This window comes from Osmia bicornis, chromosome 2, assembly GCF_907164935.1.
Source record: "Osmia bicornis bicornis chromosome 2, iOsmBic2.1, whole genome shotgun sequence".
Taxonomy (NCBI): Eukaryota; Metazoa; Arthropoda; class Insecta; order Hymenoptera; family Megachilidae; genus Osmia; species Osmia bicornis.
In genome coordinates, this window is record NC_060217.1 from 6,102,317 (window position 1) to 6,126,192 (window position 23,876).

Below are 23,876 nucleotides of genomic sequence, written 5' to 3' on the forward strand. Positions count from 1 at the left end.
TATGTATATGTAGTACATACATGCATGTATATACGCAACAGTTTTCATCGTAAATAGTACTATATGTATTGTACGATATAAAGCTTGGGATACAAGGTTTTTTAACTGAAGACATTTTCATAAAAACACATAACTTAATATACCTAAAACGTAATGGGCCGAAGAAAAAGTAAGCGAAAACCTCCAAGTAAAAAGAAAGCTATTCAACCATTAGATACACAATTTAATTGTCCATTTTGTAATCATGAAAAATCATGTGAGGTTAAGATGTGGGTACAACAAATTTGCCGCCGATTCTTAAAATATTTGAATTTCGTATTTTATTACTTTTTGTTTTCATTTGCAGGGATAAATCAAGAAATACAGCAAGAATTACTTGTAGAGTCTGTTTGGAAGACTTTCAAACTACAATTAATTTACTTTCAGAACCTTTGGATGTGTATAATGATTGGATTGATGCATGTGAAAATGCAAATTGAAGTTTATTATCACTGAATTTGATTACTTCAATGCTAACAAACTTTGTTTCCTTCACCAAATTGTCAACATTGTACAATATAAGTTAATATCAAATTCTGTGCAATGTATGAATAGTTAGTTTGCACTATCTATTTTATCAATGAAAGACATGTATACACATGTATACACATATGTTTAGAGTAATGGAATTTATTAAACATCCTATTACATTATGTATTGCACTAAGTTTAGTCATATGATATTCATATAATCATATTTATATATGTATTATCTATTGTACTTATTAAGTATGTGAATATCTTTAAAGATAATGACAATTAATGAAACTACTTATATACATAAAAAAAGAAAACATGTAATGTTTTATATGTACTGTATGTTTTGATTATACAATGTATAAACTGTTATTGTGATACAATAACATGAATAAAATAGTTTATAGTATAATTTCCTATATAAATATATTCATATTACTAATTTAAAATATTTATTATGAATTAAAATATATTTTATTTATATGTAGTACCAAATAATATATTTTTAATATAATATTTGAACAATGAACTTGAATATAGATCTAAGCACAGAAATTATTTGATATAATTTTACGATCATCCGTTTGAACTGGATTACTTTAAATTACAAAAAATATTGATTGAAATTAGTAATCAAAGGCATAAAAAGAAAATGTAAAATAAAGTCGGGATGTCGTTCCATCGCACTCGCACTTGTCAGCGGATGTATTTTATAGCGCAGCTAAGATGGCGTTCCACCGAGTGGAATATACTTGTTAGAAAAAGCGTGTGAAAAAAAATGCCGCGGAAAGCTTGAGAGTAACGCGTGCGGACTTAAGTGAAGTTTTGGTGATCCAGTGAATCTTCGTCACTCCATCATGCATTTTAGGTGAAAAGAAAATTAGGTGGCGAGATGAAAATGATGCGTACATTAACCCGAGTGACAAGGCTTGTTCGCTGATCTTCGGACATTGCGGAGAACCGTGTTCGTTGAGCGGCGAACGACGCTATGGCGTCCATCGGACGTGTGTATGTGTGTGTCATTATTTTTAATCCGCAATTAACAGCTAATTAAGCAGTCGTAAACGCGGATTACAAGTAAAATCAAACTTGTGTAAGATTTGAATTGACGCCGGTTACAAAACGAGACGACTTCCTAGTGTTAATCATTGAGCCGGATCGGCTCGTCCAAAAACAAACATTCTGGGTTGCTTTTAATCTCTCTGTTTGACAGTTCCTATTCCGAATAACTTAGAACATTATGAATATCTTGTCACTACTTGGTCAGTTACGTTGTCAGAAACCAAGTTGTACCTTTGCTATAACCCTTTCATTTAACAGTATGGTCTAAGTCGTTGCCGTTCGAGTTTGCCCGTCAGCTTAAGAATGTGACTAAGCTGATCTCTCAACAAGTGTGTTTAATTACAAGTGTCTTAGAGTAATTTATAATTCCTATACTATTTAGAAATACCTTGTTTTTAAATCTATACACACTCTAATAATATGTCAACGCATGCAGTCTTCTATGTAAACATTCCTAAATATAAGTTTACAATAATTCATTTCTATTTTGATATTTAGATATTTTAATCTTAACATTATTGAACGTTTATTTGTTTTACTTTATATGTAACAAAGTAAATTTTGTTTTATAGATGTTAGTTTTGTGTGAGATTTATTATTGCACAATTATATCATTTAAGATAATTGTATGTGATATAGCAATGTATTCCATGATTGTACAGTAAATTTTTACTCATTTAAAATTGTACGTTACGTTTTTACACTAAAAATTAAATAAATCATAAAATTTTATTTATATTATATACATTTATGCAGTGCAATATTTTCATTTCATGTTGTTTATTTTATACTTCTAACAATCATGTTTAATTTTTATTATGGTATATTTTTTTATAGTTTTTTAATTTCTATAAAGTATATTTGTTAATGTGAGAGATTTTAGTAATTTCTTTCGAACTAAGCATATAAAGGAATACATTTCTTATTACAGGCATTAAAGAACATAAAATTAAGGATAAATAATATAAGTGATATATAAAATAATTTAATTGCTAGTGTTATGAAAAAAAGTGTCAAGACATTCCATGATTTCATACAAAATTTCAATAGAACACACTGTGACTTAATGAACTTTGCACATCATGTCAAATAGTTTGGACAGTTTTTTAACACGTATTGGGGATGTCACTATAGAACGTGTGACTCCTCGTTCAGGCTCTAAGCCTAATGAAACAATGATGTCTAATGAAACTTCAACAAATACAAATATGAACAATGTAGAACCTCAAACAGGAAATGATGAAAGTTCAGAGGAATCTAGTGGTGAAACATCTGATGGAGAGCATGAAAAGAAAAATGATGCATTACAATCGGAAGAAATAGAAGAAATACGGTCTGAAGGTTCAGGGGACGATATGGATTTGGATGAAACAATTGATTCACAAATTGGAGTAAGAGTGGAAGCAGAACATCAGCATCATTCTCAACCTGAAGAGGATGACGATGAACCAGTTAACATTTTGGATACTTTGCCATTGGAAGGTTAGTATAATATTATTTTTTCATAAAAATTATGCGATGGTATATTATTAAAACAATTTTTAACTGTGACAAAAGGAGCTCCAATAGAGGGCCAGGAAGTGTCAGAAGCAGATTTACTTGGAAAACCAATTTCAAAGGACACAGATGACGAAGGGAGCATAGGACATGAAAATGACAAACACGAAGGTCATTCTATGGAAGAAGAAAATGTGGAAAGTAACAAGAGGCATGCTGATTCAGAACATTCTGATTCAGCTAAAAAGAAGCAGAAAAAAGATGATGGAAATGATGGATCTGCTTCAGAATGTGAAACAAAGGCAGAAAAGAAGTTAGCAAACATGAGAAGAAATATTAGAGAAGTTATGGATGAAACTCAGCTTGATGAAGCCACTCTGTCAGCTCAGAGGCAAGAAATGGAACGTCTTCGACGAGTACAGGAGCAGCAAAGAATTATTCGCGAAGTACAAAGACAGATTGCAATAAATAGACAAAATAATAAAACGCAAACAAGGGTAATCAGTCTTTTACAAGGAAAACAAAATCAAGCAGGTACTATTATTTCACAATCATCTTCGTCGTCATCTCCATCTGCACCAGTTCGTTTACCAAATACAGTGCTTCTTAAAGTAAATTCTGGATCTGGGACTGTATCTCAAACCACTTCTAATATGCAAGCAAGTCAAATACAAAGATCGGTAGAACGATCTCGTTGGCAAAAAGGTAGAGGTGCTTACCAAGGGGCACAGACATCAATTTCTAGAGTTCCAAGCCGTCCTATTGGTCCTAATATGTTACAACAAAGAATCCGAATGATGACTCCTTCCGTGAGCATATCACCCGTGGTCCCTAAGAAGGAACCTATGGATAGATCTGAATATTACTCAGATTCCGAAATTTCTGACATAGAAGCTGAAGAAGCTTTGCGGGAGAAACAAATGCATACCGCTAAAAAAATGTCAGCTGGACCGAAGTCCCAGAAATCAGCTAAAGGCAAAGACGTGGTTACAATATCTAGCTCTAGCGAAAGTTCGGATGATGATTGCATAGTTTTAAGTGATCCAAGTGGAGAAGAAGAAACAGACAACGAAGATGATCCATCCAACTCCGGCATGCATACGAATGATAGATATAACATTCCAGATGAACATGGTAGAGTGTTAATTAATGTGGGTCATCCTGAAACTGAACCTGATGTATATTTAGCTCCACAGGTAGCTCGTATTATTAAACCTCATCAAATTGGTGGTATTCGCTTTCTTTTTGACAATATTGTTGAAAGTATTGAAAGATACAAAACTAGTTCTGGATTTGGTTGTATTCTAGCTCATAGTATGGGCTTAGGAAAAACTTTACAAGTTGCTAGCTTTTGTGATATTTTTTTTCGATGTACTACAGCTAAAACAGTTCTTTGTATTATGCCTATTAATACTTTACAAAATTGGTTAGCGGAATTTAATATGTGGTTACCATACGAGGATCCAAATGCCCCAGAAAAACTTAACAAGGGCTCAAGTGTTAAATCAGAAACTGGTGTAGAACTTAAACAAGAAATTAAAGATGAATATATGAATCAGAGTGATGTATCAAATATGTCGAATATGTCGAATATATCAAGGCCTATTAGTACGGAGTCAGCTCATCGTTTCGGGCAAGAAAGTACATCTCAATCTATGAACATCATGCCAGAAAATCCTTATGCCCATCAAGGATATGAAACTCACAATGTAATGCCTGGTTACGTGCAAGATAATATGTTGAATAAAAATATGCCAGATTCACAAGTACATATGAATGAAAACTATCAGAATGATCTTGCGCAAAATACAATATATAATACAAATCCTAATTCAATTACCAATTTCGACTCGATGAAATCAGAAGTAAATTGTCATGGTATGCACCAGAGATCGAATTTACCGGAAACGAAGTTTGGAGTAGAAAATCAGAATTCTGGCAATATGTATCCTGGTTTGGAAAACAGGCCACAGGCTCCTGTGTACCCAGGTATGGAATCGCGAAATACCAATACTATGTATCATGGGGCAGAAAATCACCATGAATCAGTGTATCAAAATTATGATAATTCTACCAATACCTTCCCTAATTATGCAAATCGACCAATGCAAGAAACAGATTTCGAATCGAAAAAAGAATGTTTTAAAAATACTGCAACTCCTTTGAATCCATCGGAAATAAATGTAAAAAAAGAACCAGAAGAAACGATAAAAAAAGAGGAAGGTACTTGCACAACAAAGGAGGAGGTAGTAAATGAAGAGAAAAAAGAAATTGAAAAAGTTAAAACCCCATACAGTGTAGATGCTCCGATAGGTATGGAAGTAAGGCCACGACATTTTCGTTTACATATTTTAAATGATTCTCATAAAACTATGACAGCAAGAGCCAGAGTAATCCAAGATTGGCAAGTAGGAGGCGGTGTTTTATTAATTGGATATGAATTGTATAGACAGTTATCTTTGAAAAAACCACACAAAGCAAAAAGAAAGCGCGGACAGCCTTTTAAGGACACCGTTGATGTCGAGGAAGAAGACAAAAATAAGGGACTATTAGATGAAATGCATTCAGCTCTGGTTAATCCAGGACCTGATTTAGTTATATGTGACGAAGGACATAGAATAAAAAATTCTCATGCTAGTATTAGTCTGGCCTTAAAACAAATGCGCACAAAACGCAGAATTGTGTTGACTGGTTATCCATTACAAAATAATCTCTTAGAATATTGGTGTATGGTTGATTTTGTGAGACCTAATTATCTAGGAACAAAAAATGAATTCTGTAACATGTTTGAAAGGCCAATTCAAAATGGGCAATGTATTGATTCAACACCACAAGATATAAGATTAATGAGATACCGTGCACATGTTTTGCATGCTTTGTTGGAGGGTTTTGTACAAAGAAGATCTCATTCTGTATTGCAGGTTTCTTTGCCGCGTAAGGAAGAATATATTCTTCTTGTTAGAATGACACCGCATCAACGCAAATTATATGATACATTTATGAATCAAGTAGTTAAAACACGTGCTGTACCTAATCCATTAAAAGCTTTTGCGGTATGTTGTAAAATCTGGAATCATCCTGATATTTTATATCATTTTCTACGGAAAAGGCAAGCTAATGAAGAGGATGATCTAGATCTAGAAGAAACAATCGGTGAAAAATCTACTCCCGGAGGTAAACGCTCGAAAGCTCGTCAGACGAAAGGAGAATCTAAGAAAGGAAAGAAAACGAATACAACTATAAAAAATAAACCTGCTGCTAGCGTACAACCTAATGCCTCTTCGTCATCTAATGCTGACAATGCAGAGTCTGATAACTCGCATGCCACTTCAAAGCAGAACAATTATTCTAATTACCCCATGTCGATGAATAATTCAGGATATTCGAATTCTGTACCGCAAAATTCATATTCTCATGGCTATCAAAATTATCGATCAAATGATCAAACCACCTATTACAGAAACGATAGTAATCAGGGAGAGTACAATGAATTTTACAATAATCAAGGTTCGCAGAGGTATGGAAATCAATCATTCCAAACGTATGCACAAACTCCTGGATACAGTACTTCACAAAACTATCCTAATCAATCACAAAATTACATGCCAAACAATGAGCAGTCTACCAATAATCATCCACAAAGGTACACAGCTACCCCTGCTAATTCAGACTTTCGGCCGGATCAGAGTCAAGGAAACAATTATGAAGTACCTGGAATGTTTTCACGTCAATCTTATACCTACCAAGATCATGGACGTAATTATGCACCAAATATGAATCAGGGTTCTAATAATTATCCTCAAGTTCAGAATCAATCTTCCTTTCAATCACAGTTGCCAAATCAATCTCCAAATATGCCATTATCGGATTATTCTTCGTATACACCAAATCAGACTCAAAATTACAATTCTGCAACAGGACAAACAAATCCAATGTATTCGCGAAATGAAACCCAGCCATTACAAAACTCTACCCTAGGATATGGTGCGAGTCAACAAAATCAAAATTCAACATCTCAAACTCCAACTACTGGGTACCTTTCGAATCAACCAGGACAGAATACAACATCTGGTCAAAATCGCGGTTTTGAGTCTAATCAGCAGAATCAAAATATTACCATACAAAATTCTTCTCATACTTACACTGGTTCACAGTCACAAAATATGCCATTGCCTAATCAGTCTCACAATTATCCACCACAAGTGAACTCTAATCCTTCGTCACAAACATCTCTTGCTTTTAATCAGCAATCTTCAAATTCGATACCACAAAATCAGTCTCATTCATATATGACTAATCCCACGAATCAAGCTTCGATTCCACAAAATCAAATGCGCGGATATTCTACACCAGCTCAGAATCAAATGAACATACCACAAAATTCATCTTCGTACCCTCCAAGTCAGTCAGCTTCAAATGCTCCTACTCAAACACATGGATATTCCCAAGACCAACAAGGGCCAGTTTCAAATGCACAGAATACTATTCATGGATACTCTCATCTTGTATCTCCATCAGCACCACAAAATCAATCTTCATACCCACCTACTGTACAGAACCAGACTGGAGCACCATCAGGTACAAACCATACATATAGCTCTAATCACCAAAATTCAGCATCAATGCCACAAGCTTCAGCGCATAGATATGGTACTTCTCAACAAGGACAGATGCCACAATCTCAAAATCAGCCACTTTCGTATTCTCAAAATCAACAAACATCAACCTCCACATTGAGTCAAAATGACCAACTGTATCCCAGGGCAGATAATCAACAACAAGCACAAAATTATACACCAACAGCAAATACTTCTCACGAATTTTCAACTGATCGTCAAAGTGGAAGTTCAAACACTAATTCGACAAATAATTATCCAGTAAATCAATCTCAATCACAGAACACTGTTTTATCAAGTTATCCATCAGACAGTACACATCAGAATCAAGTGGGTCAAATGAAAGGACCAGAAGATGCTTACTGGCAAAGAAACTATTCTCAGCCATTTCAAACTGATCAATGTAATGATCCATATTATCGAGATGTGAATCCAAATGTGAATCGTTATCAGAACAATTATTTTCCATCACAAAATTATCAAAATCAATCTTACGATTATAGTAACAATCATAATTCAGATGTTAATACACGTTCGGATGATACAAAACCTCCGCAATCTACCGTTCACATTCAAAACTCAGGACAACCTGAGAAAAATAGTAAAGAGATGACAACGAGCGTTGGTGTTCAAAGTCAACCAATACATCAAAGTAATCTGTCTACTAGTTCGGGTTATAGTTCTGAATCAAATTGTCAGACACCAGGATCTAGATCTGTGCAAAATATTAGCACAATACATAGTCCAAGATTGAATCAGAATGATCTAATAAAAGAAGAAGAGAAAGACAAAGACGATTTATTGGATAAAGATAAAGAAGAAAAATCGGACGATGAAATTCTTACAAAGGATGAAGAAAAGGATTGTAAAAGTTCTCCAGGAGTGAAAGAAGATCCTGGAATTCCATATGATTGGGTAAGTGTAACAGATTAAGTTCTAAGTGTTAACAGTGTTAAGTTCTAAGTAATTAAATAATATTTTTATTTTTAGGCAACAGAGCTAATGAAAGGCTATGTACCAGGATTAATTGATGCATCTGCAAAAATGACAATTTTCTTTTGTATTTTGGAAGAAGCAATTAAGCTTGGCGATCGTGTTTTAGCATTTTCTCAATCATTGTTTACGTTGAATCTTATTGAAGATTTTTTAGCTAGAAATAGTTTGAAGCATCCAGATGGACAAACAGATGCGTGGATCAAAAATGTAAATTATTATAGACTGGATGGAAGTACTAGCGCTCTAGAAAGAGAGAAGCTTATTAATGAATTTAACAATAATCCAAAGATTCATCTTTTTCTGGTTTCAACGCGTGCCGGTTCACTCGGCATTAATCTTGTTGGCGCGAATCGTGCTATTGTCTTTGATGCTTCCTGGAATCCTTGTCACGATACACAAGCTGTTTGTAGGGTGTATAGATATGGACAACAGAAACCTTGTTTTGTTTATCGTTTGGTTACCGATAATTGTTTAGAAAGGAAAATATATGATAGGCAAATTAGTAAACAAGGAATGGCTGATCGTGTTGTTGATCAGTGCAATCCAGATGCTCATCTCTCGTTGAAAGAAGCAACCACACTATCTTGGGATTGGGAAGAGGATAGTCAAGTACAAGATTTTTCTCAATCTAAGGATAGTTATACCGATGAAGTCATGCATCGTGTATTGGAACGACACTCTTCGTTACTTACCAAGCAGCCATTTCATCATGAAAGTCTTCTTGTTGATAGAAAAGATAAGAAGCTTAGTCAAGCTGAAAAACGTTTGGCTCGGCGTGGTTACGAGCTTGAAAAAATGGCTGCTAATTGTTCTAGGCCTAGTTATAACTATGTGCCCGGCAACACTGCAACTCGGGGTACGATTCATTCTAAATGTTAGCGTATTAAGACATTTATGTTTAGATTGATTTCATTGATTTTTAATGAACTTTTGTGTTATTATAGCAGGTGGACTACAAATCAGAGCAATTAGAGGCGGCGATAGCAGTACCACTTCTAAACCAGTAGCTTCGGTTAGACCGATGCAACAACGCGGGGCTGAAGGTTTAGGTTCACGTGGCGTAACGGGTAGTAGATGGATACCAGCAGAAGTATGGCAGAGACAAGGAATGAGTGCACAAGAAATGACGTTACCTTTGGATGTTGTTATTCCTACTAATTCACCTGATAAAGGAAGTATCGTATTGAAAGCAGGTCAGCGGGTAATGGTACTGAAAAGTCCAAAGGGTATTTATATGCAATTAGAATCTGGTAAAATTATTGCTATTCGAACGGCTCTCAAATTAAATCAACAGAAACGGGACGAAGAGCCGAAAAAAGGTATGTTAACAACGAAATAATTTCAATTTTATTAAAATTATGGTTTCTCATTTTCAGAAATGTATTTCCATTTATAATCTCAATGTAAATAAATATTTATAGGTGTATCGTCAATGGTCCAGAGGAATTCTAAACCCGAAGTTGGGTTTCCACTAAGAAATAATTCAGCCATTTCTATAATACCGAAATCATCTTCGAGTAATCCAACGAATGCTCGTTCAGTCAATAAACCAGGAGGTGGTCCTAATTACAGACCATTTGCTGATAAAGAAGCTTCAAAAAGACCAAAACCAGTGGCTACCGCGACTGCCAAACCTTATTTGAGTCAAGTTAATTTAACCAACCAGGTCTCCTTGTCGAGGTTACCAAAAGTAAAACAGGAACCAGTAGATCATTCAGCACTTGGAGAAAATTCCAATTCTTCGGATGGTCAGGTTAGAACCGAACAAAGGGTAGAAGAAGTTAGATTAGAGGACGTGGTTGCGGAAGTGAGTTCCAACACAGACTATAGCCCTTCGAGTCATAACCGCATGACCAATTCAGATACTGACAGCTCTTTACAAAAGTCATCCGAGGAAAATAGCCAAGTGTACTCTTCGGATTCTGTAACTGCGCAAGGAGTTCAAACACAACACGATCAAACAGAAACGGAATTAACATCAAAGATTGATAAACAATGTTCTCCTTCTATTGAAAAGGAAGTCACGAAAACATCTGATACATTAGCAAATTATGGACATGCTTTTCAAACTCAGCAAGAGAAAAGAGATACGCCTAACGATGAAATTATAATTGAAGATCCACCGCAAGTACCGCCTCAAATGCAGTCGCAACTATCATCACAGTTACCATCGCAAGTACCATCGCAAATACCATCGCAAATACCGCCACAGGTACCACCACAAGTATCACCGCAAATACCATCGCAGGTACCATCACAAGTACTACCGCAGGCACCATCGCAACTGCCATCGCAAATATCGCAGCAGGTACCTCCTCAGATATCATCGCAAGTACAACCACAAATACCATCACAGATGCCACCTCAGTTATCATCGCAAGGACCACCACAAATTCCATCACAAGTCTTAACGCAATCGACACCATCGACTCCATTATCATCGTTGTTATCACAGCAGCCTTCACCGTCAAGTATGCAAGTACCACCAACGCCTACGTTACGGGGCACGGAAGTTCCTAAAGGTATAACAGACTCAACTATTGGCTCTTCTGCTCCATCTGTCTGTACTGGAACTAATACTATCACATCTCCAAAAACAGTAGAACCAAGTATGCGCGAAACGTCTATACAAAGTGAACCTCCTAACATGCCGCAAGGTTACCCGTATGCCCAATATCCTCGGTATTACGATTATAGTGATCCTCGATCACGATCGTTGTCTACTCCTTATGGAACATATTTCCCCGGTGTTCCACCTCATTCAACAAACTCAAGATTACCAATTGACACAGCTAAACCACAACCAGATTTAGGAAAGCCTATAGAAGAGAGGACAATGATGAATGTGCCTCCTGCATATTCACAAGTACCTAATACTACTGCCAAAACATTAGCGAACACAACAGAAACGAAAAGTACAGAGACGATTGCAACTACAACAGTTGCAAGTGCTCCTAGTAGAGAAGATACGCATATACCTACGGCGTTTAGTCATCCCACGAGTAGTCGTTATCCTGGACCGTATCCTCCAGGACCGTATGATCCATACACACAGCATTATCCTCCAACGCCTGCTTCTTCAGCAGCTTATCCTCCAGGTGGTAAGTTCAGATTTTCTTATATAATATTATTTATTGACAAAATACATGTGTGTTGAAATAAAGTTTGTGATACAGGTGCTCCTGGATATCCAACATACGGCGGGCCGAGTTACAATACAGATTACGCTCGCATGTATACGGCATTTCATGGTCCTCCTCCACCAACAGATCCTTATATCCATAGAGGTTATGCACCTCCATCTTCACACCCACCTAATTATTATCCTCCATTCCCACATCCACCACCGCCTTATCCGAATTATTCATTTTTATCACCATATCCAAATCCTAACATGCCTAGCGAGCCACAACCACCTGCTCAGTAGTAAATTTAAGTCGCATTACCATACTTGATTAGTTTAACAATAATTTCATAAAATGTCGCATATTGCGAAAGTTTTGAAGGCTGTCGCGATTCAGAAGCTTAATAGACTGAAGCTGTAAAACGCATTGATGTAAATATTTAGTCACAAGTATTATATTAAGATAATCAATTTTCGCAGGTACTTTGATCGTAAGTACTGAATTTATGTCGAAGGAGAGGAGATAATCTCACTTAACTTTGAACTGTGCAATTTGTTGAAATGTTCAAAATATTTAGCCCTGACTGTCATACCGTTTTACGATGCGTCTATTCGACTAAATGATATATCAATGTTCATAAGTGTACAGATGATTTCTCAGTTTAATATTCCATTATCTGATAAAAGTATTAACATTTATTATATTTTATTTTCATTTTATAAATTTTCAATGTGTAATTAATACGCAATTAATTAACCAAATTATTTGAAAATGGTTTTAATATACATATATATATATATATAAAGTTTTCATTACTTACAATTATTTATTTTTAACAACAATCAATTAAAGTTGATTAATGGGTATCAACGGAACTAGGAGTATAAAATGAGAAATAAATTTGTACCTTTTACACAAGGAAACATAAAGAAGAAAGGAATGCTGTATTCTATTCTTAACTTTATGCATAAATGCTATCAAATGCTACATTGATCAGATTTTTATATTCTGAGAGGAAAAAGATGAAGGAAATCATTTTAATCAAGCACAATACTCGAAAGATTATAAAATGTAAGAGAAAGGAAAATGTACTGTTTATAAAATTTTATACATCAGCATTCCATCTTCAATTTCATATACATTTGAAATAGCAATATATTATATCGCTTTAAAATCTATCGATTTTTGTTTCTCTATGTTAATGGAAGAAGAGTGATGTAGATTTTATAACGAAATAATATTATTTAAAGTGTTTAAAAAATAGTAATATCTGGGACATTATATGCTAAAATAATTTAATACTTTTAATGTTTCTACTATAGTACTATGTATTTTTTATAGTACTTTTTAATTATATATTATTATATAATTCGTCACTCTTCCATAAAAGTAAATTGTACATCGCGCATCGTTCAGTTTCCGTGTTTTCAACGATTAATCTTTGAACAGTAAAATTAGGCTTCATTTATATAATATGCTCTGAATCTGTGTAACACTTCTGACTTTTTACATACATTATACGTACAGTATTCACTCGAAACATTTAGCAGCCAGTATACAGTTTACAGCATCCTTAGCAAGTTGTATATGACTACGTATTATTATTAAACGTTACAATTTCTGAAATAGATAATCTCATAGTAGAGTGTAGGATTGTTGTTAACTAGGATGTCTTACAGTTCATGACTGTCTTGGAATATGAATAAAAGAACGATAGGGAGAGCCATGATTTTCAGAAGCGACTTCTCAAACTCGGAACTGTGATATTTTGTCATAATCTCGTGTAACATTTTTGCTTGTATATTTTTATTTAGGATCAAAGTTATGCTTTGATCCTACATGAAACTGATAGAAGTGAGATGTAACAATTGAGATTGTTAGTGTGCTGGATTGGAATTGTGCATTTATGTTAACATAAGTTAATTGGGAGTACGCGCACGAGATCTTTAATCAATTTTCCAAGTGGGACATAGAGCCGCATGCGTGTTTATCATGGTGCTCCCTTTAAATATTATAGGCGAATTATTGTAGAGAGTAAGCAATCATGCTGGATACTATTAGTATGTGTTTCTCAGTGAATCTGTCACGTGTTTGCGTCTTGCGAGAAACACAAGCATCTTACATGTTGGTACGTGTTATAGTTGCACGTTTTCTAGGTTCTAAGTGTACAGGTATTACGTGACGCGACATTAATGTAAGATGTAATTTTGCAAACAAGCGACAGAATCTATTGCAAAATACATACGAGATTATATTTACGAAAGATAAAACAATTATTTTGTCTCTGTTATAGCTTTTTTGCCATTTACATACTTGTAAATACCCATTATTTACATTTCATACTTTATTTATTATTATACATTATCCATTAATATCGCTTTTTTGATGTCAGAGTATTGCTCTTATGTAAAATAAATTGTTTACACTGATCAAGATTGTTTTTGATTGTAGTATTGTTATGCAGAGAAATTGAAGCATATATATGTATATATACATAATTGTTTGTATAACAACGTTTACCCTTACATCTGACCAACCATCTAACTTGGAAGTAACATATGGTGCATGTAGATGCGTAGAATTAAAAAACCTATTATTTACATGTCAAAATGATGTAATTAAGAAATAAGTCTACCTATAAAAATTTCAACATCCTTACGGTAGCACAAAGAAAACATTCTTGATTATACTTTCTTCTCTAAGCACATTATGTGATTCACTATCACACACAAGCTAGGTTTATTGAAAAGTTATAATTAATATAAATTCTTAGGAGAAAATTTCTCATATTTTTTTCTATACATAATGTTTCTGTAATTGTAATTTTTCCATAAACCGTGCTATGGTGTACAAAGAAAATAAAATGATTTGAAATTAAGAGAAATAGTTTTTTTTATAACAAAGAAGTTAGTTTAGTAATATTTCACTAATTTAATAAAACAAAAAAAAGAATAAATATATATTTGCGTACGCGCGACATATTGTGTACTTTTATTTTTTCATTACATAATTTTTTAGTTGTATTCATACAATGTTATTTGTTTTAAAATATATTCTTTATGAAAAAATATAATAATATCGTTATAGATAATAAATGGTTTTTATTTATAATATTGATGTTTTATACTTCAGTAGTAGAAAAATAATGTCATAAAACATGTATAAATATACATGTACTTTATATTTCGTAATTTTTTCTGAAATTATATTGGTTCAAGAATTTAAATTTGATCTATGATTCCGCCAACAGTACTGTACTGTAGGAATTCGGCACCCGGAATTCTTTTCCAGCAAGAAGCACCGAGTATTGTTTCTTGAATGAGAAAGTGAAAATCGCTGCGAATGCAGTTCATTTCGCGTAACTTGTACCTTTTTTACAGGGAAACTGCACATGCTACATGCAAGAGTATCTTAATTAAACAGTTTGTTCGAGGATTTACTGTCACCACTAGGTTAACTTCCAGCAAGTGGGATTACAATACTTGGGGTACCAAGAAACAGAACCGTAAAGTAAAGATACAAATTTTACCCGATATGTCGGATCCAAAGATCGAGGAGATCTTAACTCCTCTTCGAGAAAGTGTTAAGGAACAAGTAAGTACCATATGGTTGATAATTATTTATTGTTAAGTGTAGTTACATGTGTGACACATTGCAATATGTTTCTATGATAACAATTGATTTCTACTATCACTGATATCATGCATGTTGAATTAAATAATTTAATTGTTTAATATTGTTATAGTTATAGCAGTTGTCTTTTGTTTAATATTACTTATATTTTATTTTTAAAGGGTGACTATGTAAGAAAACTCAAATCAGATGGAGCTCCAGAATTGGACATTAAAAAAGCAGTTGCAGAACTTAAAGTTCGTAAGAAATTGTTGGAAGACAAAGAGTTATCCCTTTCAGAAACAACAATATTTGATAAAGCAAGAATGGAAGATCTTTTAAAGCGTAGATTTTTCTATGACCAATCTTTTGCAATTTATGGAGGAATTACCGGTCAATTTGATTTTGGACCAATGGGTTGTGCACTGAAAACAAATTTATTAAATGTTTGGAGGAGTTTCTTTGTATTGGAGGAGCAAATGCTAGAAGTTGACTGTTCCATTTTAACACCAGAACCTGTACTTAAAGCATCTGGACATGTTGAAAGATTTGCAGATTTAATGGTTAAAGATACAAAAAGTGGAGAATGTTATAGACTAGATCACTTAATTAAATCACATCTAGAAAAAGTTATTAGTGATAAAAAAACTAGTGAAGATACACGTGCAGAATGCAAAGATATTATTATTAAATTAGATGGAATGACTAAAGATGAAATGGCTGCAGTTTTATCTAAATTTAATATAAAGTCCCCACTCTCTGGGAATGATCTAACAGAGCCAATAGAGTTTAACTTAATGTTTGCAACTCAAATTGGCCCTTCTGGTCTTGTAAAAGGATTTTTAAGGCCAGAAACTGCTCAGGGTATCTTTGTAAATTTTAAGAGATTACTTGCATTTAATCAAGAAAGATTACCATTTGCTGCAGCTCAGATTGGAAATGCATTTCGTAATGAAATCTCTCCACGATCTGGTCTAATTAGAGTGAGAGAATTCACTATGGCAGAAATAGAACATTTTTGTGATCCTAGTGACAAAAGCCACCCCAAGTTTGAAACAGTTAAAAACTTAACTTTGCTTTTATATTCTGCATGCAATCAAATGGATGGAAAGAGTGCACAGCATGTAATTTTAGGTGATGCAGTATCAACAAAGCTTATAGCCAATGAAACATTAGGATATTTTATGGGTAGAATTTACCAATTTTTAATTAAAGTTGGAATTGACCCGAAAAAGTTACGTTTCCGCCAACACATGGGAAATGAAATGGCTCATTATGCATGTGATTGTTGGGATGCAGAGTGTCTAACTTCTTATGGCTGGATTGAATGTGTTGGTTGTGCAGATCGTTCTGCTTACGATCTTACTCAACATACAAAAGCCACTGGTGTAAAATTAGTAGCAGAGAAAAAATTGTCAGCACCAAAAAATGTTGGTGTATGCGAAATAGTACCAAATAAAGTTTTAATTGGAAAAACATTCAAGAAAGATAGTAAATTAGTACAGGATGCATTAGCAGAATTAAATGAGAGTAGTATTAATTCTATGGAAACTGAACTTAATGAGAATGGGGAATGTAATTTAAAACTTGCTAATGATGCAGAGGTAAAAATTACAAAAGATATGATTCAAGTAAAACGATATCAGAAAACTGTACATGTAGAAGAAATTATACCTTCTGTGATTGAACCATCATTTGGTATTGGTCGGATTATGTATGCCATCTTTGAACATAACTTCAGAACAAGGGAAGGAGATGAAAAACGAACTTATCTTAGCTTACCACCCGTTGTGGCTCCTTTGAAATGTTCAGTGTTACCACTTAGTAGTAACGATGATTTTATGCCATTTGTAAAACAATTATGTAAGTGTACTTTTTAAAACTATTTTAAAGGGTATCAAATTTTTCAAACATTTATGTAACTATTACAGCTCAGAATCTCACCAAAGTAGATGTTTCGCACAAAGTAGACGATTCTTCAGGCAGTATTGGACGCAGATATGCGCGAACGGACGAAATTGCAATACCATTTGGTATTACTATAGATTTTGATACACTGAAAATGCCTCATACCGCTACGCTTCGAGAACGAGACAGTATGGGCCAAGTTAGAATAAATGTGAGTAAATATTATGAAACTTTAAAATGTAAAAATAAAAATTAATCGTTTGTTTTAATTGCAGTTGGACGAACTTCCAAATGTTGTAAGGGATTTAGCTAATGGAAAACTTACATGGTTGGAAGTTGAAGCGAAGTACCCCAAATTTGAACAACAAGAATCATAGTAATATATTTAAGAAATTTACAAAATAATTTATTTGTAATATAAAAATGTGAATGAATTGCTATAATAGCAATGTTTATTTTGCATTTATATAATACGAATTTTCTAAGCATTTACTTTTTTAAATATTTGTCGAAACTAATGTTAAGACAAATAAAATTGTCACGTTTACAGTTGCTTCGCAATACAAGAGTTTTGATTACCAGCAGTAAAAATCTATGTTAAATTTAACATTCATCTTTTCAAAATCATGTTTGAAACAAACCATCAAACATTTTACACTCCTTATCCATTTTTCTTTATCTACATCTCCATGTAAAATCTCCTGAAGCTGCATATCAACAGAATGAACCTCTGAAATATGTAACAATTAATAATTGCCAGTATTTATTACATATAATATACGTGAAATAATTACTGCAATTGCACGATCGTATCTGTAAACACATGGTGCAAAGTGTTTTCAGTTTTCGAATTTCACCGATAAACTCAAAAACTCGAAGCGATGGTAAATTGATGAACAGTTTGTTTAATTGATTATCCAAATCCTCACGATTATGCCATAATTGCAGACACAAGTATACTGGATAAAATTAAACAAATATACATAGTTCACATAACTATAATTTTTCAGAAGAAAAATAATTTATAGTTTTAAATAATACTAAATTATTATTTAAACTTAATTAAACTTATAATTGATTCTATTTTATCATGATAACATAAATCAAAGCGATCAACAAAATTACATAATTTTAAATTTAAATTGCAGTTCGAAATATTGATCATCGATATTGATAATCGAAATACCATTAATCGATAAACAGCGTTATTTCCGCCATTACTCTGTAGGAGGCGTCGGTGAGTCATGCGCGTTAGTTGTGTTTCAAAAATTGAAAGTGGATGGTGATGCAAACGTTTTACAGTATAAATTAACATAAAAGTTTATAAATATTTCAGAATATATACTGTTCCGTTGCTTTTATTACCTAAAGTGTTCGAGTACCACGAATAAAGTGTCTTAAATGTGCAATTCAGATACCAGGGTTGTCGAAATCTCAGATCAACGCTCGACGATAGTGTAAAGGTATGTATTCGAGTGCTTTTTGCAAAGAACCATTTGTGAATATCGTAATTCGGTATTCCAACTAAAAAATATTACTAATTAATACTTGCCATCGACAAATTCAGTCAGAAATATGTTAATCTTGTTTCATACTAATAGCATATTGTATTTTCAGTGCCGGTGCCAAAAAATGAGCCTCCTGCCAAGCAGCTTCTGGTATGACGCCGTTTGTGATCCTCGTGCCTCCATTACTCCTTCGGACAATGTCTTCTTCCAAACACAACAATTGGAGCCAGTGCCAATTGGGACCGAGTTTTCTGCAGTTACAGCAAATGTGAGTCAGTTTCTTAAATAATTTACACTTTTTATGAATACGATTAATAATAAATATGATTATAAATAATCATATATACAATATGGAAGTATAATATGAAAATGGCGTCATCATTCTAAAGGATTATTAACCGTATTCATTTTTATGCATGTCTATATTTTATAATTTTGAATTACAATGAATTATGATGAATCATAATGAATGAAAGGAAAAAGAAAGATTAAGTAGTTGATATACTTGGCTAGATAGATAAGTAGATCCCCCGTGGGTGTTGCTATGTATGCGTAGTTTACGGACAATGTCGTGAGAAATTTCAAAGTACCGATCGCACGAAACCAGTCGTATCTCTCGATACTTTTATCCTCATAAGATTTTGATTCGACTCGATGGCCAGTGTTTACCATTTTCTCGAATGCGCGCCAACAATACACGTATCTCATTGTTTTACGAGAATTGTACAGCGCCGATACGAGTCGAACGCTTTCGTCTGGCGTTAATGACAAACCCTCCAGACAAATATATTCCAGTTCAGTCTGTATGCTACAATATACGATACGCATATAAGACTCGCTGTATTTGAATAGATGTCACTTATTCTATAGTATTTTACAATTTTATGTTTCCTATATAATAGAAATTATTAAATTCAAAATTTGTTTAGATTGAAATTTACGTTACTTTCTTTGTAAATTATTAATATTCTGTTTATCTTAATTCATATATTAAAAATTCCTGAACTTTGCACGGGAACCCCTTAACAATATAATATACAGACTTTATAGAAAAATTTACTTACCAAAGGAATCGTACAAGATTATTTATTAGATTTTTTCGACCAACTTGATCAAAGGTCTTTAGACGTACTAGTTGTTCCCAGATACTGATACCCTTTTTATCTTTTTCACTACGTATAAGTCTATAAAATAGCAACACAATAGTTGTATATAGGATAGAAACAAAAATAAAAGGATATAATTAGTGAAGGGTTAATCATGCGTAACAGGTACTTAACTTATCATCAATGTTTCCATCGCGTTATTTTGATCAAGCAATAAGACTTACTTGCTTAAGGTAATACGAAAGGCACGATTCAATTCTTTTTGATAGAGAGGTGGTTGTTTCGTCGCGGTTGAGTACAAGTGCCAGTAGAAACGAGCCTGGGCATAATAACTTTTTAATTACCAGCCACCGCGCGTTCCCGTATACGTATACCGACATCTGTAATTGAGTTCTAGCCGTTCGGGTTAATTGAGTTCTCGGCTTTTGGATTCAGCCGGCTTTCCTCTGGTGATATATACGTACCTCCCTCGAGGGCAAAGGCAAATTTGACGCTGCCCTTCGGAACGCTGCCCTCTCGCAATGCAGCATCATTTCCCAGTATTCGCGAGATTCTTCTCTATATTCTGTCCTGCATAACCATCATTTTAGATCTTTTAATTTTCTGCCGCGTACTTCTTAATATTTTCGTAGCGGAAGTATTACTTAGGAAGCTGATTAAGCAGCTTGTCGACTAAAGATTCCGATTCTTGGATCTTGTGGCATGGTGAAAAGCGTTCGTCGATACAGACGGAGAGAGACTTTCTTTTTTTCCAAAGTGCATTGACCAGTGTAAACAAATAGAATTGTAAATTTTATGTAATTAGGTAAAATGTAAAATAGGAATTTTTCATCTTTAACAACCTAATATTTATTTTTGTATTCGTTTATTAATTATAAACGTTACTTGGAATTTTGATCGGTGATAGATGAAGTAGTTTCGTCTATTTTATCGCGATTTGGTGAATAATTTTCACAAACAGAAGCATCATTTTCTCTGTAAATATGCGAGGTTCAGTGAGTAAGCTCATTTTATTTATAGCACCTTTTTTATTATAAGGGATGATTATGTTACTCGTAGCATTCCTGTGGTTCTTCATCGAATGAATCTAAATTACTTATTGCACAACTGCATACTGAATCTGACAAACTTAATGCACAAGTCCATAATGAATCTGATTCACTTAATGCACAAGTGCATACTGAATCTGTTGGACAAATACATACATTCTCTTCACTAAAACGAAAAGTACAATTCTTCATAGATATTTTCTAGCGATATTATTTGAATTTTAATACAAATTTTACCTGCTCTGCAGGTTCTCTGATTCTACAATTGATTGGTCCGATGTATCACAAATCACTTCCTGACTTTCGCAACCAGAAATTTTAGTTTCTCTGTTTAAAAGAAGAGAATGTCATAGTTTTTCAAAATATTTTTAAGTTATATCACTTATTAAAACCTAAAGATTGAAGGTTGACAAATTTACTTCAAAAATGATCTTCGTATTTTCAGAATATAATAATCTAATTTACCAATCTGATTGCATTGTGCTATATGATTTTTATAATCATATACATTTAGAGCCATTATATTTAATTCGAAAAATAACTAAACAGATATATACAAAAATAAAGAGAAATATAAAAAAAAGGTTATACTATTGTGTTCACGATACAAAATGTATAATGATTCACAAATGTTTCATTATTCTCCAACTTTCACGACAGGGGTCGCGGAGTAACTTTCTTTTTAAGCACCATTATTTTTATCGCTATTTCGAATTTGTAGCAACACTTGATCCACTCACGAATCGAAGTGCCGTTTTAAAAAATTTTAATAGGCTACCGAAGAAACGCTACACGTGTTTCTTTATCAGAAATCGTGGAATGTAAGTGACGAATCGGTCCGTCATTAACCGAACCTTTTGTGAACTGATTGCTTTTCAATGATGGTGTATAAAATATCGGAGACTTTAGAAGGATTGTGTTGTTTAAATCGAAACGAGTAATCGTTGTGTTCTTCTTGGTACATTTAAATATGCATTTCGCAATTTCGGGAAAGGGTATGAAATAGAAAAAGAAACAAGAATCGAAAGAATTAAACTCGAAATACGAGTTGCTGGGTGCGGTTCCAATTATCCACAGTGGCTTTAGAAAAGAAAAAGGATCATTCGAGGCCCTAGGCCGCAAAAAGGGTGGGGTCTCTCACCATTCCCTTTTCTTCCTGTTTCTTCGTTCAACCCTACCGGAGAACGTGTCGAATCGATTCTCCTCGACTCGTTTGCAAGCCGTCCAGGGAGTGACATACCGGATACGTGGTTCCCGTACATTATCATTTCCTTTTTTCTATTTTCAAGAAAATATTTCGCAAACTTTTGGCCATTGTGCCATTTTAATTTCACACCAAACCATGGGTGCAGGATCAATTTCACTTTTAATCATTTTGGATGGAGGATATTAATAACAATTTTACACATTCATTTTCATTAAAATTCAAGCTTCAAATTGATATAACACAAGTGCTATTTTGCGACGCTTTTATGTCATGAACTTTTCACGTTTCGAAATCGGCCATTTGATACGTAACAAGCTAACAATTCTGTCGTCGCTCGATTCTGGGTTAGAACAACACCGTTTTATTTTTCGTCTTGATGGGTCCTTCTGTCGAGTATAGTTTAGTAGATCCACCGGGAATTGTTTCGTTTCTTTTATTTCTCGCTCGCATCAACCATCTATTTCTTGCTCGGCACCGATTCGAGTGTAACCCGTTGATGTAACGTTGCATCCTGTTTCTCGTCGAAAATATAACTTTTTTCGTCACTAGACTATCCCGAAAATAACAAAACGGACCATGTCTATTTACGTTCCCGCGGGTCTAAGAATGTCGTTATTGCTTTTACACGATTCGTTCCGTGTCCTCGCGATCCACGCACGATTCTCGTGAAAATGTTTACTGGAGCGTGGCTAAAGATTCAGACAATCGCTGCTTTGTAAACGAAAAGTCACTCGACGAGTACATCGGACACGTTCCGGGTAAGACCCGTTCCGGCAGAGTTACAGGGTGCAGCTATCTGCGTAGGTGAGCAAGGGTTCCTCCGATGTTGCACGCGTGTTTCTCGTAAAAAAGATACAAAGCAGATCGTGGTCCTTTTTTGCGCATCTGCTCGTACGTGCAACCTTGCACATTGTAAATTATCGCATATCGTACTTAACCGTACTCGATTTTCTCTGGAGAAAATATAAAGTTATGTTAATAATTAACACCGGGTGCAAAGTAAGTTGAGGTAATCGAACGACAGTTTAATTATCACCAGTACGCGAAGGGATACGTTCTACAAGGGACGCAAGTGTAAATAGTATTTTCCATCGAAGGGTGTGAATAACGGTATATGCGAGGGAAATTTCATTACAACCTGATAATTTTATTCGTAACAAACCGAGTCTGCGATTCCAAACTTACGAACGACCGTGTGTATCGTATTAGTTAGCGGTTACATTGCCACGCGATTGCAAGTAACACGCGACGAATTCAATGTTTAATCTGTGGGATGGTAAAAAAATTGTTCGCGTTATCGGTCGCGTACACGGTAGTTGCAATTAAAAGTCGCTTCCTAAACGTAGCTACCACGAGACGCTTCGGCAACTGGCGACTCTTCTTTTTGCTTCACCTTGTTGCTCGTACGATAGTAAAACGGTACGATAACGACCGAGTAAATTGTATCGCGAGCGTTTTACGCTTTCATTTGCATAAATATTCTTCGGTGTCTACGATCTTATATGACGTCCAGGATCGTGATGTCCGGTTACCGCGAGCCTCCGCGTCCTTTTTCCATGCAATTTATTCGGTTCGCGGACTTTTGTTTTTTCCCCCTTCGGGAACGACCGCCATATTGCGTCATCACGTTCGCGCCACGAGACTTTGTGTAGGATTTTACGACTGGGCGAGGTGT

The 23,876-nt window shown here is 34.4% G+C and overlaps 5 protein-coding genes across 15 annotated transcripts in view; 4 read left to right on the forward strand and 1 right to left on the reverse strand.

Moving 5' to 3' along the window:
- The first annotated feature begins 27 nt into the window (after positions 1 to 27).
- Positions 28 to 927, forward strand: LOC114872037 (transcription elongation factor 1 homolog). The gene is made up of 2 exons (XM_029178776.2): positions 28 to 269; positions 347 to 927. The coding sequence occupies exons 1-2, from the start codon at positions 154 to 156 to the stop codon at positions 477 to 479; spliced, it is 249 nt and encodes an 82-aa protein (XP_029034609.1). The 5' UTR covers positions 28 to 153; the 3' UTR covers positions 480 to 927.
- Positions 928 to 1,053: 126 nt separating this feature from the next.
- Positions 1,054 to 14,790, forward strand: LOC114872028. 11 transcript variants are annotated; one of them, XM_029178754.2, is made up of 7 exons: positions 1,054 to 1,383; positions 2,509 to 3,059; positions 3,135 to 8,605; positions 8,681 to 9,542; positions 9,631 to 10,005; positions 10,108 to 11,787; positions 11,851 to 14,790. In XM_029178754.2, the coding sequence occupies exons 2-7, from the start codon at positions 2,660 to 2,662 to the stop codon at positions 12,111 to 12,113; spliced, it is 9,051 nt and encodes a 3,016-aa protein (XP_029034587.2). In that variant the 5' UTR covers positions 1,054 to 1,383; positions 2,509 to 2,659; the 3' UTR covers positions 12,114 to 14,790. The 11 variants fall into 11 exon arrangements, with proteins under 11 accessions (XP_029034587.2, XP_029034590.2, XP_029034585.2 ...); XM_029178757.2 differs by having other exon boundaries at positions 2,574 to 3,059; XM_029178752.2 differs by lacking the exon at positions 1,054 to 1,383 and adding an exon at positions 1,425 to 1,906.
- Positions 14,791 to 15,040: 250 nt separating this feature from the next.
- On the forward strand, positions 15,041 to 17,883 carry LOC114872017 (glycine--tRNA ligase). The gene is made up of 4 exons (XM_029178736.2): positions 15,041 to 15,405; positions 15,606 to 17,286; positions 17,355 to 17,542; positions 17,607 to 17,883. The coding sequence occupies exons 1-4, from the start codon at positions 15,154 to 15,156 to the stop codon at positions 17,706 to 17,708; spliced, it is 2,223 nt and encodes a 740-aa protein (XP_029034569.1). The 5' UTR covers positions 15,041 to 15,153; the 3' UTR covers positions 17,709 to 17,883.
- An 18-nt stretch (positions 17,884 to 17,901) lies between these two features.
- Positions 17,902 to 21,514, reverse strand: LOC114872049. The gene is made up of 9 exons (XM_029178798.2): positions 21,414 to 21,514; positions 21,232 to 21,321; positions 20,999 to 21,160; positions 19,904 to 20,023; positions 19,345 to 19,647; positions 18,927 to 19,090; positions 18,697 to 18,855; positions 18,126 to 18,290; positions 17,902 to 18,061 (listed from the first exon to the last, which is right to left on the reverse strand). The coding sequence occupies exons 1-9, from the start codon at positions 21,512 to 21,514 to the stop codon at positions 17,907 to 17,909; spliced, it is 1,419 nt and encodes a 472-aa protein (XP_029034631.2). The 3' UTR covers positions 17,902 to 17,906.
- The window catches only part of LOC114872016 (agrin-like), a 349,276-nt gene continuing 343,889 nt past the window's right edge, over positions 18,490 to 23,876 (forward strand). Inside the window, exons 1-3 of the mRNA XM_046288795.1 lie at positions 18,490 to 18,568; positions 18,668 to 18,794; positions 18,949 to 19,107. The gene's annotated coding sequence lies outside the window, so the exon portion shown is untranslated. The remainder of the gene's footprint in view (positions 18,569 to 18,667; positions 18,795 to 18,948; positions 19,108 to 23,876) is intronic.